Source organism: Diadema antillarum, unplaced genomic scaffold, assembly GCF_040938485.1.
Source record: "Diadema antillarum isolate AM-2024a unplaced genomic scaffold, OU_Dant_1.0 scf00000095, whole genome shotgun sequence".
Classification (NCBI taxonomy): domain Eukaryota; kingdom Metazoa; phylum Echinodermata; class Echinoidea; order Diadematoida; family Diadematidae; genus Diadema; species Diadema antillarum.
Window position 1 is genome coordinate 2,393,542 of NW_027270984.1, and position 15,926 is coordinate 2,409,467.

At 38.2% G+C, this 15,926-nt stretch overlaps 1 protein-coding gene across 1 annotated transcript in view; it reads right to left on the minus strand.

The window, feature by feature from the left end:
* Window positions 1–15,366, minus strand: part of LOC139718513 (lactadherin-like) — a 94,748-nt gene extending 79,382 nt beyond the window's left edge. The window contains exons 1-2 of the mRNA XM_071629986.1: window positions 15,334–15,366; window positions 13,775–13,781 (exon numbers count right to left, since the gene is read on the minus strand). Coding sequence (XP_071486087.1) covers window positions 13,775–13,781; window positions 15,334–15,366 — 40 coding nt within the window. The remainder of the gene's footprint in view (window positions 1–13,774; window positions 13,782–15,333) is intronic.
* Window positions 15,367–15,926: the final 560 nt, after the last annotated feature.

Below are 15,926 nucleotides of genomic sequence, written 5' to 3' on the forward strand. Positions count from 1 at the left end.
TCAACTCTGATAACTTTTTAAAGGATGATGCTACTGCTTTGAAAGTTAGCATCATTTATGAACAAAATATGTTGATAAGGCACGCTCAATTTCAGTTTAATCTGATAATCTCTTCATCATTGTTACTTTTGTGGTTTACATCCTGTTTTTTGTCCCATTCATTGCACAGCCAGCGCGGCTTGGTAAAGATTTAGTTAGTGCTTGAATAGACACTGCACTTCAGAGCCTCTTTTCTCAGTTCACACTTTTCCTGAGTGTGTGTTTTCATTTCAATATTTAGATAAAAATATGTTAGGAGAGTCCATTTGATTTGAGTTATACATCATTTTAAAACTTAAAGTCTGCTATTTTAGATTATGCTCTTAACTAAAATTTCATGTCTGGCGACTTTCTGTGCGTTTTGTGATGCAGGGTCACCTATAGTCTGTGGCAACATCTGACAGATTTTAGGATTTATTAGGATTTAGCCCCCCCCCCACCCCCCCCACCAAAAAAAAAAAAAAAAAAAAAAGCCCAAGCTATTTCGACCCTTCCCAAGCCCGGGGCGGGGGGGGGGGGGGGGGGCTAACTTTTTATTTTAATCATTTAATATATCACCGTCATATTTGGCACATGGATAGAGCAACTCACATGCTGCATGACCGTACATTTGAATTTTCTCATGGTCACCCATGGAGGGCGCTATTTACGAGAAACGATAAAGAAATACATAAGAAATATGCTAAAAACATGATTTTCCTGTGTAATATCTTCATCTCGGTATACATGTCTTATTATAGACCAATCATTCTCATATTTGCCACAAATGATAAGTAAGTAGAATCTCATTATTGGCTATGGTGGAAATTTCTCAAGATCATCACATGGAGCGCTATTCATATGACATAAAAAATACATTTTGAGACCTGTGACCTGGGATAGGTAGGCGTACGTGTATAGTTATCACATTTCACATTTGCATGATATTGGAATTTTGAGTTTGTAGATAGATAATAATTGATTATGATAATGTAATGATATTACAGGCATAACTAGAGTGTAAGAATCAAAATGATACATTATAGAAGGGCAATCGTTGTAAAAAGCGGGTTTTTTATTTTCGCTATCAACGTTTGATGCTTTTGTCACATACAAACAATGGACATGATAAGAAAAATATTTTTAGGACCATAATCACTTCACATGTTGCTTCTCCAGCAAATTTCAGCCCAGAAACGCCCATTCCATTCATTGTAATTTTGTTAATTGAAAGTGGAACAGAAAAAAAAAATGAATCTGACTGACATGGTTATCAGTTTATGGTTGCCATGGTAGCCAGCAATATCAAATAGAGCTAAATGTATATCGAAATGTTTGCAATAAGATGTTAGGATAAGTCACTAAATCTGGTTGAAACTGGATAGAGGGCAAAGGAAAGGCAAATGAAAATCTGGTACGGGCTCAATGCCCCCCTCCCCTTAATGGGCTTTAAAGGGTTAAGCTTACGGGGAAGGGTATGAAACTTTAAGTTACGAGTACTTAATCATTAAAACAACATAAGAATTGAATATTTCCTTGTGAACAATAGCAACAGCATAGCAACAGAAATGCTATTAAAATAATAAGAGAAAGAAGGAAGAAAAAAAATAATGTACGTATTGCTGTCAATATGTATATGAATACGTGTGTACTTAAACTCTGTCTCCCTAATATGTGATACATAAATATGAAATTTGATATTGGCACATTATGGAAAAAGGTCTCCCTAAGATACTTATTTTTCAAAGTGTCTCCCTAAGGTGGACTCTTGGGTTAGAAAACCTAAAGGAGACAAAATTATCACTTTTAGAATAAATATCTGAAATGAATTTTCTTGGTTCCAATTTATATTTCGGATTAAAAAGAGATCTTCATTTCCAATGTTTTAACGTAATATGCAAAAATAGAAACTATGACAAAATCACTCTTTTCAGAGTTTACCATATTGTCGCTGTAAGGTATGTATTTCACGAACGTCTCCCTAAGGTTTCTTCCAGGAGTATATATATATATATATATATATATATATATAAAACATGTATATCAAATTAATGTAGATAAGCTTTACTCAGATACAAGGCGGTCTTAATACTTTAGGAGATGAAAGAAGGTTACAAAATAATTCATAGTTTGTAGAGGTGACTTTTCAACAGAAGATTTTTGTGTGCGAAATTACACAGATACCAATGCGCTCATTCATGACCTAAGGATTTCTGCCGAATACGGCTTTCAGTGTTAATTGAACAGAGTGGCAGTTATCAAATTAAGTATATTTTAAGCCTAAATAAATGTCCTTGTTTTAACGTATTGCTCTAATTTCAGTGCGGCACATTGGAAGAGAGTATCACTAAATACGTATCCCTCTAAAAACAGGTTCTTCTATAATACATAGGGCACTAGAGCCGCTTATTTGTGAGAGGAGATATTAAAACAGCAATTGTGCTAGGTGAAGGCAAAACTACTATTTGCTGGCTTATTTTCATAAACGGTGTTTCGTCATCTCTTATGATTAAGATTACATGGATTTAGAAATGGTTGATAAGAGTTAAACTTTATACCCTTATGCTCTAGTCTTAGTATTAGGTGATGAATACATAGTCTGGCCACTTGACTTTGGAATGAAAATGTTACCAAATTTGATAAATGTAAAGTTTGTAAGATACGAAAAAAATGCATTTCAAATTGTCTCAATTCAACTCGTAATGAATTCGAACATGCAACCCTCTCGACATGTAAAACACAGTTTACATAAAACCAATAGTGCAACATATAAAATATAATCTTACGATTTCATATCAGGGCTACTGAGCTATTTTTTTTAAAGATATAAACATATAGAGGTAGGACTTATTCGTATAGAACTGTCCCATTATCATCAAGATGGAACTATTTTAACCAAGCTATCAAAACAGTTTCAAAATACAATTCAACTTTGTTTCCACATACAATTAAGCAGAACCTGTGCCGCCAACGTAGAATTTCATTTCATTTCATTGATTAAGTTTCCACACAAAGTATATAGAGTGTTGTATTTTGCAACATCCGTCCATAACAATGTAAATATACGCATTAGTTCAGTATAATTTACATGACAAAAAATCAAATGAAATCAATCTCGAGTACATTACAATCATGACGGATGAATAAAATTGTGCGATGAGAACTTACATAGAAGCAGATGCTTGTAAGAGTAGGTCTACAGAAAAAAAAAAAAATCAAACCCAGACAGTTAACCCACACATTACACACACTCTGCACGCATGCTGAGGACTATTGGGTACTAAAATAATATGTGCCCTGACATTATTGCTATAAATTTGTCATGATAACATTATGGTATTTAGGGTCTTCCAGCTAGATTTGGTAAACCAGCATTTTTAACAAGCACTACAACCTGTCATATCTCGAGGTAGTGTAGAATATGGTGTAAACCGGAGGAGGGGAGCAGTCAGCAGTACACGCTGCTTCTAATCCAGCCCTAAACTCTGGCTATGATGGTGGAGATTAGAATCATTTTTACTTCAATAAATCAGTGCTGCTGTAATTCAATTCTTTTTTAATATTAAGAAGGTTGGTAATTGATAGCTTTTGTTTTACAATTATCATTATGAATGTGAAAAAGTTCGTGTCGGTTTGTGTCGTCAAACTTAAGCTCTTCGATAGAGTAGTAAGTGTTTGGCCCGGGCACCATGGGGATGGATGGCTTCGAGGCAGAGCACGTCTAAATGAAAAAAGTCATCACATTTTCATCTATTCTTATTCTACCCATTTCCCTTCCCGGTTACAGCTCGTTATTCCGAAGGTTCGTTATTTCGAAGGCTCTTTAGCCCGAAGATTCGTTATTCCGAAGGTTCGTTATTCGGAATTTCATTTTCGGATTAACGAATCTCCGGAATAACGAACCTTCGGAATAACACCACAAATGTTCGGATTAACGAACACATTTTTCATTTTCGGATTAACGTCCCTCTAGGTATAGGGAATTTGTGTCTTCTTCTTCTTGCTTATGAGGCAGCAGCGGCTAAATAATGTCCCTCAGTTGTTGTAGCCAAGTTACAGTCTGTGGAGTAGGGTGTGTCAGGTCCATGTTGTCAGGAGGGCGGAGATCAGGGCACTCACTCAAGATGTGTTGAGCAGACTGTTGTGGTGCACCACACTGGCAAGCTGTTGACGGGCGTAGCCCCCAACGATGCATGGCTGCATTGAAATGCCCAACTCCCGTTCGAATCCGATTTAGAGACACCCACTCACTCCTTGGGAGGTTTGCTCCTGGGGGGACAGATGTATTGGGCGTGACAACGAGTTGGGCAGGTCGTTGGGTGTCTTCCCAGCTTGTTCTCCATGTGTGGCAGATGTTGAAGTCTGATCCTCTCAGCGTTGCTGCATGACGGGAGAAAGGGTGGCGAGACTTCAGTCGCTGATGCCGCTGACCCAGAGTTACAGAGCCCTCAACTACGTCGTGGTGGAGGTCGTCCGGGTTGCTGGAGGCCTTGGTGACCAGCCTATATGTGTATATATGTTCTCGGCGCATGGGGGCGGGAGCGATGCCTGAGAGAACAGGTAGGAATTCTGTTGGTGTAGGCCGGAGACATCCTGTAATTAATCTCATGGTGTCATTCAGAACTGAGTCAAGTTTCTTGGTGTGAGAGCTCCTACACCACGCAGGGGAGGCGTATTCCGCGGCACTGTATACCAGTGCTAGCGCACTAGTGCGGAGAGTGGTTGCACTGGCACCCCATTTTGAGCCTGCAAGTCGGCGAAGGAGGTTGTTACGTGAAGACACTTTTCCACTTATGGCCTTGAGTTGTTCCTTGTAGGTCAGCTGCCTATCCAACTTCACTCCAAGGTAGGTTGGTGTAGCATTGTATGGAAGAGGTGTTCCATCAAAAATGACACTGAGTTGCCGGTTAGCCTCCTTGGTGTTCAGATGGAAGGCTGTTACCGTTGTCTTGGACATGCTAATCTTGAGTCTCCAGATCCTGAAGTACTTCGCGATTTGCGACATATCTGCAGTGAGGGTATTCTCTACATTTGACCAGGCTCTGTCAGAGTGAAGAAGGGCAAGGTCATCTGCATAGCCATACTGTCGTGAGGTTGTGAAGGGGATGTCACTGATGTATATGTTAAAGAGCATGGGGGATAGTACAGAGCCTTGAGGAACTCCATTTCGCAGTTGGCGTGGTCTGCTGCACTGTCCATCACTAGTCTTCAGAAGGAACCTCCTATTGGCTAGAATGTTGCAGAGGAACCTCACCATGTGGCGATCAGGGATTGTCTTTAATAATTTCAGAGTGAGACCCTGGTGCCACACAGTGTCATAGGCTGCAGTGAGGTCGACAAAGATGGCGCCGGCTTTGTGATTCTTCTCAAAGCTGTCTTCGATGTCATTGGTCAGCTTGACAATTTGGTGGACTGTACTCCGACCATGGCGGAAGCCCGCTTGTTCATCTGGTAATTGTGGGTCAACCACAGGTTCTATCCTCGCCAGAGGGAGACGTTCCAGAAGCTTGTAAGGGACACAGAGAAGGGAGATTGGTCTGTAGCTCTTGGGGTCATCAACTGGTTTGTTTGGTTTTGGGAGAGCAATTACAGTGGCTTTTCTCCATATCTTAGGGATGACTTGGTTGGTGAAACAGCAAGAATAGAAATCTGTTAACCACTTCTGACATTTGACCCCGCAATGAATAAGGAATTCCGGTTGGATGTTGTCCGGACCTTGGGCCTTTCCACTCCTAAGTAGGGCTAAAGCACTAGCTAACTCCACCTGAGAGAAGGGGGTCGACAACCATCCATCCACTCCCGGGGCCTGCCACAGGTCGGTAGTCTCCTGTTTCACAGATCGAGTGTGGGCCTTGTCTTTCCCATATTGTTGGTTTAGGCGTATACGCTAGAAACATGCAACAAGTGCGCATCTTCAGCCAACAAACTTCATTGTGACGTCATCCCTTACAGTCATCGCAGCTAACTTTCTCAGGAACGCACACAAAGCACCCGTAAGCAGCCAGATTTGACGCAATTCATTTTTGTGACGTCACAAGAGCTAAAGGACACGTCGAATTGTTTTCTCCTTTAGAACTTTCAGCTATAAATAGCCTTCCAGTCGATACACACGAATATCGAGTAGCACCGAATAGTGTTTGTGGGTCCGTGTTGTCAACCTCCTTGTGGTGGGCCCGGGGCAACTGATCGATCAGGTGACTGATTCATCAGGTGAATGACAACAATCTGAGACAGCAGCAGCAACAGTAAAGCTCTAAATAAGATGAATCCTTCATGTTCACAGCCTGAAGCTGACACAAAGTTATCAGGGCAAGCATCTTTTGATGTCATACAGGAAGGCGTCTCCGTGCTGCAACTAAACGTAGAAGGCCTAACCAAAGCCAAGATCAATGTTATTGAACAGTTACTTCAGACACATAAAGCAACAGCAGTTTTTCTACAGGAATTTGTGTGTTTCGGATTAACGAATCTTCGGAATAACGAACCTTCGGAATAGCGAACCTTCGGAATAGCGAACCTTCGGAATAACGAACAGCACCCCCTTCCCGGGAGAAGATAGGTCTTCTTCCTCAGTACAGGCCTTGTCCTCACTTTTAAGCTAGGCACTCAAATGTACTACACAGTATAAGAAAGTGTTCGCTTGCCCCAATGAATATTTGCACGATCGTTTAGAAATTTCCATCACCCACCCACCCTGTTTTCTCCTTTTTTTGCCCTTGATTGCCCTTGGCAAGTTTACGATTGGTCCCTGTCAGGCTTTGTCATTTATCTTTCATCCCCCTTGATTTTTTTCCCTTTGCACACTAACGCAGCGCTTTTGATCATGTATCACTGTTGTGATACGTCATGACCACATTTACGCTAACAGTGTTTTAACGTGACTGGTGATTTTGTAACTGCGCTTTTAAAAAGAAAAAAAAAAACGAGAAGGTGATAGGAAAGTAATTCAATTCAATTCAATAGTGTATTTATTTCCATCATCAAAAAGGAAAGAAAAGTTGACATAATTCAAAGTGATACACTTTTTTCATTGTTCTTATTCTCGTCTGATAAAGGATTTTTTTTTTCAAATACAATATAAAGTATATGCACGAATGATATCATAAAAAAGAAACAATTGACTTTGCCATGGCAACAAAAATAGTAAATAATCACAATGATGGAAAATAATGTTCAACTATTATCAGAAAGCCAAGCTTGTAAGACGTGGAACACTGGGACAAAACAACAACAGCACCAATTTGTTATACCAATAAAACATATTCATTTTAAATTCTTCTATATACTATTAATTACTCATTGATATATGAGTAATATGTGACCTTGCATCACAAAACCAACACAAAGTCCCCAGACATGTATTTTGGGTTGTGGGCAGATTCTGAAAGAGCAGTCTCTTAGCTTTAAAATGATGTATACCTCAATTGAAATGGACTCTGTTTTATCTAAACGAAAGAAAGCACACACTCTAGAAAATGTGAAGCAAGAAAAAAGGCTTTGAAGTACAGCGTCTATCTGTCTATTCAAACGCTTATTTTTTTCCAAACCATGCTAGCTGTGCGATGAATGCGACAAACAAAAAAGAGGATGTAAACTACTGGAGCAACAACAATGAAGGGACTGTCAGATTAAGTTGAAAATGGGTATGCTTCATTAACAAATTTTGTCCATGATTAATTCTAGCTTTTAAAGCGGTAGCGTTATCCGTTCAAAAGTTATCAGACTTAGAAATGAAGAGTGTGCAAAAGATTATCATGAAATAAAAAGGGGCCTCTAAGGCATATCTGATCTCACTACTGTACAAAAAAAAGATGGTTGATATAGAAAAACTGCTGAAAATGCACTTTCCCATTCATTTTATGATCCCTAATTTAAGAATAATGTAGAAGAAGGGTAGCTCTTTCAGAAAAATATCAAAAAATTCTACGTTGACTGGGTTGACCAGTTTCACCTTTTTCGAGTCCTCACGTACAATCAAGGGGTGCGACTATTTTGTTCGTTTTGTGATGCACGGTGACATACATGTATATATATTGAATGACACAAAGTCTGGTGAGAGTTTCATGGTTTCTCGACATACGATTAAAGAATAAAAAACTGTTTGGGAAATAAGGCCTATGGAGATCACTTACTAATCAACTATCTATTATGAACGAGAGCCCTGGACAAGTTCCATTAGTGAACTGACTGCATGGTTCAGTAATCAAGTTATTAATACTTGTGTTCAATACGACTTTCGAATGTCAATATTCAATGTGTCACTTTCAATCTAGGCACTCAAAAGTACTACACAGTGCAAGAGTGAAGACTATTTTTGTGTTATGTAGCTACAGAGGGCACCTTTGAATTGAAAACAAAAGTCTCCACCTACCCCGAGGAGTATTTGGACTATCGTGAAGAAATTGCCATCACCCACCCTCCATTTTGTTGTACTTTTTTTTTGCCCTTCGAAAGCTTACAATTGGTAACTGTCAGGCTATGTAATTTATATCTGTCACCTCCCTCCCCCTTTCTTTTTTTTCTTTGCAGGCTAAAGCAGCAATTTTGATCATTGCATCACCGTTACCGTGAAACGTCACGATCACATTCGCCCTAACAATGTTATAAACGTGACAGATGATTTTATTTTTTGGTAACGGCGCTTTAACAATGGTAACGAGGAGGTGATAGAAAATATATATATATTGAATGACACAAAACTGGTGAGAGTTTCATGGCTTCTCGACATACGATTTAAAAAAATCTCTGGGAATTTGGGCCTATGGAGATCACTTACTAATCAACTATATGAACGAGAGACCTGGACAAATTCCATTAGTGGAATGACTGGTTTCATTAAAGTTATTAATATTTGTGTTCGATACGACTTTCGAATGTCACTATTGCGCGCGTTGTGGGGTACGTCATATACGACCCTGCACCACAAACCATACAAAAAGTCGCCAGACATGGACTTTTAGTTGAGGGCAGATTCTGAAAGATCAGACTGTAAGCTTGAAAATTATGTATAAGTCAATTCAAATGGATTCTCCTAACCTATATAAATACTGGAAAGAAAGCACACACTCTGGAAAGTGTGAACTGAGAAAAGAGGCTGTGAAGTACAGCGTCTATTCAAGCGCTTAATCTTTACTAAGCCGTGCTACCCTTGCCAGGAATGGGACAAAAACATGATGATAACCACTGTAGCACCAACAATTAAGGGATTACCAGATTACGCTGAAATTGAGCATGGTCTATTACCACATTCTGGTAATGATAAATTTAACTTTCAGAGCAGTAGCATTATCCTTTCAAACATTATAAGAGTTGAAAGTGATGAGGGTGCAAAGCATTTTCAGGAAATGAAAGGGGCCTCTTCAGAAAAACCTGATCACAATACTTTCCCAAAAAAAGGGTTGTAGAAAAACTGCTGAAAACCCACTTTCCCATTCAATTTATGATCTTAAACTCAAGAATGATGTAGAAGAAGAAAAGTTCTTTCAGAAAGTATGGAAAACTCAAAATTGACTTGGTTGACCCATTTAACCTTTTTTGAGTCCTCACGTAAAATCAAGGGGTGCGACTTTTTGTTTCTTTTGTAATGCACGGTCACATATGGTAATTTTCATTCTTTTATACCAAGGCATAAGCTGGCAAATGTCTGGTGATGAATAATCTGCATCAACTTTTGGATAAAAAATAATACTAGTGTACATTTACATTCACTAGTCTCGTTCGCACAAATCTCCTATATGCGCTACGTTTGTGTGTGTGTGTGTGTGTATGTATGTGTGTGCATGTATTTTAGATGCCATTAACAATTCATAATTATTTAGAGAATAAACGTTTTGTTTATTCATGTTATAGGCAGCTTCCTGGTCTCGATACCAAAATTAGCAATATGATCATTTTTCCTTGTCATGAACTCCTTCCTGCTAAGAGAGATCAGAACCGAATTATTTTCTTTGCTTATAGTTTTTCTTATCTTTTTTTCAGATGACTCTTATATTTTGTTTTGGTATGGATTAGAATATCAAGTAGAAGAGAAAACACGAGGTTGCTATAGGGAAATTTGTCAAGAGGGTAAAATAATATGATCCGTTTAATCATCGATTCGGGGCGATCGGACATCTGATATATTTTTTTTTTCCTTCTTCTTTTTCTTTTTCTTTTAGTAAATTACAGAATACCGGCAGCCGATCATGGGTAGCGCAAATCGCCCTGATAAAAAAAAGAAAAGCGTAATTAGTCCTCTTTTACAGCGAAGGTCGGTGATTCGGCTGCCGACGATTCAATTTGTTTAATTGTGACCCTGCATCCCACAACCAACAAGAGTCGCTTGACAAGAATTTTTAAATGTGCGCAGATTCTGAAAGCGCAGACTCCAAGCTTTGAAAGGATGTAAAGCTCAATTCAAATTAAATCTCCTATTAAACATATATAAATATTGGAAAGAAAGAACACACTGTGTAAAAGAGTGAACCGAGAAAAGAGGCTATGAAGTACAAAGTCTATTCAAGCGCTTAATCTTCAACAAACCGTGCTAGCTATACGATGAATGGGACAAACAAAAATAAAAAATGAAAACAGGGTGTAAACTACCGGAGCAACAACAATGAAGAAATCATCAGATCAGGCTGAACGTAAACATGCTCTATTAAAACATTCTGTCCATGATCAACGCCAACTTTCAGTGCAGTAGCGTTATCCCAGGCCTTCAAAAGTTACTAGACTGCAAAGTGAAGAGTGTGCAAGGGGTTATCAAGAAATGAAAAGGGGCCTCTAAGGCATACCTGATCTTACTACTCTATATAAGAAAGCGTTGTAGAAAAAACAAATGAAAATGCACTTTTCCATTTATTTTAAGATCCCAAACTGAAGAATAATACAGTATAGTAGGGTAGCTCTATCAGAAAATATGAAAAACCTAATATTGAGTTTCTCTTGTGTTATCACGTGAAATCAAGGGGAGCTACTTGTTTTTCTTCTTTATTGTTATGCACGGTCACAATTTCGTTTTCCTCCATCTATGCGGTGAGAGTGCAGTATCCATGTTGTTCTCGGGGATTCAGGGGTGTCCCTCCAATAGTGTTCAGTCAAACCTATCTTAGCGGCCACCTGCTTATAGCGGCCACTGACAAATCTCCCTCACGAAATTCCTGTATTATGGACCCTTTATATAGCAGTCACCAGCCTCACTCGGTCAACGGCCACTCATTTTGGTGTCCCGTGGTGAATACCTACATGCGTTTAGCAGCCACAGAAATTTAACTGAACCATTAAATCAGCCATGAATACGTTGACTTTCACGTTCACTGTGTGCATTGTACCGAGTCCTACCTCAGTCACAATCAGTCATGCTCTTTGCCATGAAAAGCCGTCTTACCTCAAACCTGACCAGATCTAGACTCAAGTATAACGTAATGCCGCTCTAAATAGATGTTACAAAGGCAAAGAAAGCTGCTAATAATATGGTAGAATTTGACCAAAATGCAAACAATTAGTGATTAAAATACTTTTGATTAAGGGTAATAGGGTTCATGTCTGGGCATTATTTGTTGCCTACGTCAGCTTCACACAATATTAATCCCCTCACACTCATACGTGAACACCATCCATGTCAACCGGTACGAACCAATGCAGTTGCTCAGGCCAGATATGCTATCAAAAATTTAAAAAAAGGATAGAAATAGCCCCCCCCCCAAAAAAAAAAAAACAAAAACAAAACAAAACAAAACAAAACAAAACAAAAGAAAAACAAAAGAAAAACAAAAAACAAAAAAAAAAAAACACCACCACCACCACCACCAACAACAACAACAACAACAACAACTCACCAAAAAGAAAATCAACATATACTAGCTGCCCATGCAAACTTACTTGCTTGGTTCTTTTATTTTTCAAGAATAACATGCGGTATTTTATATCATAATACAATGCAAGCGTTGAAACTCAAAATGGTCACGGACCTTTCTATAGAAGCCACCTGTCCATAGCGGCCTCTTTTCTTGTTTCCCTTGGGTTGCCGCTATAGACGGCTTTGACTGTTCCTCTACATCTTTTTTTCCCCTTATTTTTCTTGGGGGGGGGGGGAGGCAGGGGTTGGCGGGGCCTCAATCTTGCAGTCCTTATTGGATATCAAGCAATGTGCAGTTTACTGCTTCCAGGTTAGCGTCCCTGGTCAGTGACGGAGCATTAATCTGCACATTACTTGAATATGAGACCGTTCTGAAGCAAATCATTTTCACACAACAATAGATATACAATGAACTCTTGAATGAATCCCATAAGGATTGGAACAATCATCTCCCAGCATTTCCACTGATTCCCACTGATCAGTTATCATACTAGCCTTCCCCTTTAAGATGAAGAGAATGATATTATCCATTGCTCAAGTAACAAAGACAGATGTAATGGCATTTTGAAAGGGACCGACTGACGTGGAGATAACACGCAAAGCAGTACTTTTTTTAAAGGTAAACTCAATTGACTGTTCAATTGTAAGAGCGTCATCAAATCAAATAATCGTGTTGATGAGTGCAAGGATTTTTATTTGTTACGTATGGTACTGCATATGGAAATTTGGGTAAAAATTGGTCTAGAATACATGAAATATGCTAAGGTGAGAGTATTTTTCTTCTTGTATTACATGCAATATTAATTAAATAAATTCAAATTGATCTTTCAGAATCGATGAACCATCATGTCTACAACTCATCAGCATGTGGAATTTGTTAAAAACAAGGGGGGGGGGGGTGGTGGTTGGGACAGTTATAGTTCGCCCTAACAAGCTGGTACGGATTTAAAGTAGACATTTTTCACACATTTTCATTGTGTATTTCACAAGAATTCAATCGAATTCAAAGACGTGTCCTCTTTTCTTCACTTATGCGCATATGGGTGTACAAGAAAAGTGAGAAAATAAATAAGAGCAAACGCAAGTTTATGCAACCGGCGACACTTCGTGGTGGAGTCAAGAAAAATGCAATTTGCCATTACACCACTGACAATTGACAAGGACACAAATATATTCACACATTAACTACCAAACACTCTCTTCTGACCCAGCCCAGCGCGAAAAATCAGTCGCGCGAAAATATCCACTTTTACAGCATACATGTAATACATTTGATCAGCTGTTAGAGGTAAAAAATATAAATGAAATTATTTCCAAAAACAATTAACCTGACATCACCTAAAAAACAAACAAACAAACAAACAAACTACTCTGATCATTCATTGAATTATACCAAAATGATAATAATACATTTCAGTAGATCCACCCAACATAATCATATTCCGCATCTAATATACAAACATTGGGAAATTTGTCTATAAATATAATAGCTGGATCATCACGTAAAATATGTTGCTATCAGGTTTCATATAAAAATAATGTCTAGCGCTGGAGATACAGACAACGATGCTTTTGGAGAATAAATATGACGTCTTGCAGATGTCACGGTTGGGTGATCGCAAGGAGGAAAATATTGAGTCCATCCCAAGATCATGGAAAAATAAGTGATGTAAGTTTCATGACAAAAGACGTTAAACTGTTGCTTGGGACAATTAATGATTCACAAGCAATGTATAAAAAGAAAAAACAGGTTTGAAAACAATTAAAGAAACAAACAAACAAACAAACAAACAAACACACCAATGTGTTCAAACACAGTTGGTTACTTATTACACGGAACAGTTATTTGACGAGAGAACAAAAACAACAGCAACAACAACAACACCACAACAACAACAACAACAAGGCATTACTTACCAGACGGCTGCCACAGCAGAAACGAGAACCATATTGAGACTAAAATTCCCTGGAATTCATTGAGAAAAAAAAAATCGAAGCGTTCCTCAATAATAAGTAACAAAAATATAACGAGTAAGATCTGTTCTTTGTATTTACTTTCAAGAAGTACTAAGTAGGCCTAATGGACGCTATAGCAGTCATTCAAAATAATGGCGTCTGACATCATCATGTCTTCATTGATGCCAATTAATGTATCCACAACCGGGCTATTTGAAAACCGCTATTATGTTAAAAAACATTGGTTAGAATACTAGAAGCAACACCGGATACTTCAATGTGCTATATATATCATGATAACAGCATTATAACTCAATTATCCACTAAAGCACATGGGTACGAATGGCCGATCTTCTTATTTGGTGAGGGGTATCTGACTTGTTTTCAGAGTGAAATAAGCCTTAGTGATGATATCTATAAGATTTCATTCAAATGAGGAATGAATTGGAGTAGTCTAGATGACCAGAATGATTTGTCAATTAACGTTTGGGAAAGGGCCCAATTCATGATTTTCACTATATGAAGAGCTTGCTCACAGAAGGTAGTAAATCCATTAAAAAATGATGTATTTGGCTTTTTTTCGGGAGCAAACTTTTCATATTTACAATCTCGTTCTATTCATATTGCCAAATACTACCTTTCCTGTCATGTGGATGTGCTTACAAGCGGCATATAAGGATTACATGAATAATCATTACATCACAGATGCTTACCCCAGTTAATTTAGGAACCAACACGGTTGTTGGTATTTTAAAGGATGATCTTTTCTTTCTGCCCATGGGGAAGGTTGAAGTACGGACTGGCTTATTGTGCCAAAGCGTGATAAAAAATTGACAGAAACCAAAACAAAGGAAAATTGTTCCTACGTCATATATACAAAGTGAACTTTAAGATAAGCAGGGCGTACTCATGATTTCAGTAATTCAATTCCATTCAAATTCAATTCAAGGTAAATAAAATGAAGTGCTTCACATTATTTCTGTTTCCGTCGTAAAGGAACCAGTAGGAAGTCATTTATCATCATCTAGACAAGTGTCTTAGAAACAGGTTTTCGAACTTATCTAATAATATTGATATCAGATCTGGAAGTAAAAAAGAATAAATAAATAACATCGACATGCAATAATATATGACGCGTTTAATTGACAAATTCTACCAAGATATTTAAGTTATAAAAAAAGCACAATATTCTATTCTAGACGTTTTGTGTCGAGTATACTTTCCAAATCTGGTTCATCGGCGATGGCCTAATATTTAAAGTCTAATGTACACTCGTTTTATCCTAATTTTGCGCAATTAGATTATGCTGCTAGAAATTGAGATACATATACGTATAGTTGCTATTCCAGTATTAGTTCAAGAATCCACACGCCAGCGGGTTGAATCATTCAATAATTCCAAGTTCCAAATGCTTCGGATGTGACGTGGGTATTGGCTTCAATGCGTCGGCTCGTTCACGGCATTCGCTGATCACTTTCTGCTCAAAATAATGTTTTCATCAGTTTATAATGACAACTTACCTTTTTGTCACAAAGATTCCTCAGTCTCTTCATCTTGTTTGTATTAGAAGATTTTGCAGACACTGTTTTTCTCCAACATGCCGTTTTTCTCATAACATGTCATGTAAACTTTATTATGCTGTGCTCAGACAAATTCTCCCATGAACATGAAAACTCAGTTGTGACATGAAACTCAGCTGTATCGATTTTGATAAGCCTCGTCAATGGTTTGTATTTTTACGGCTGCTTGTGCTGTCGCGCGGCTCCCAAATTCACGTGAGGAACTGTAAAGCATAATTACCTACTATTGACGAAAGACATGCACTCAGCTACATATTCAACTGGCTAGAGGAATGATTTAAAGAATAATTCGTGGACTAAGAGCCAACAGGTGTACTTTAAAAAGCTCTTGTCAGCTTGGAATTTCTTCTTTATTTATTCATTCATTTCCGTTTTCTTTCCATTTCCAAACACAAGGGTAATGCAATCGAAGACCTGAATATAAGAACGACCCAAGTTCAATTTTTGGCCAAATTCAGTTTGATATGGGAAATTGAAGCTTTAAATATGCATAGTCTCATCTTATGTATAAATGATAAATCCTAATTACCCCT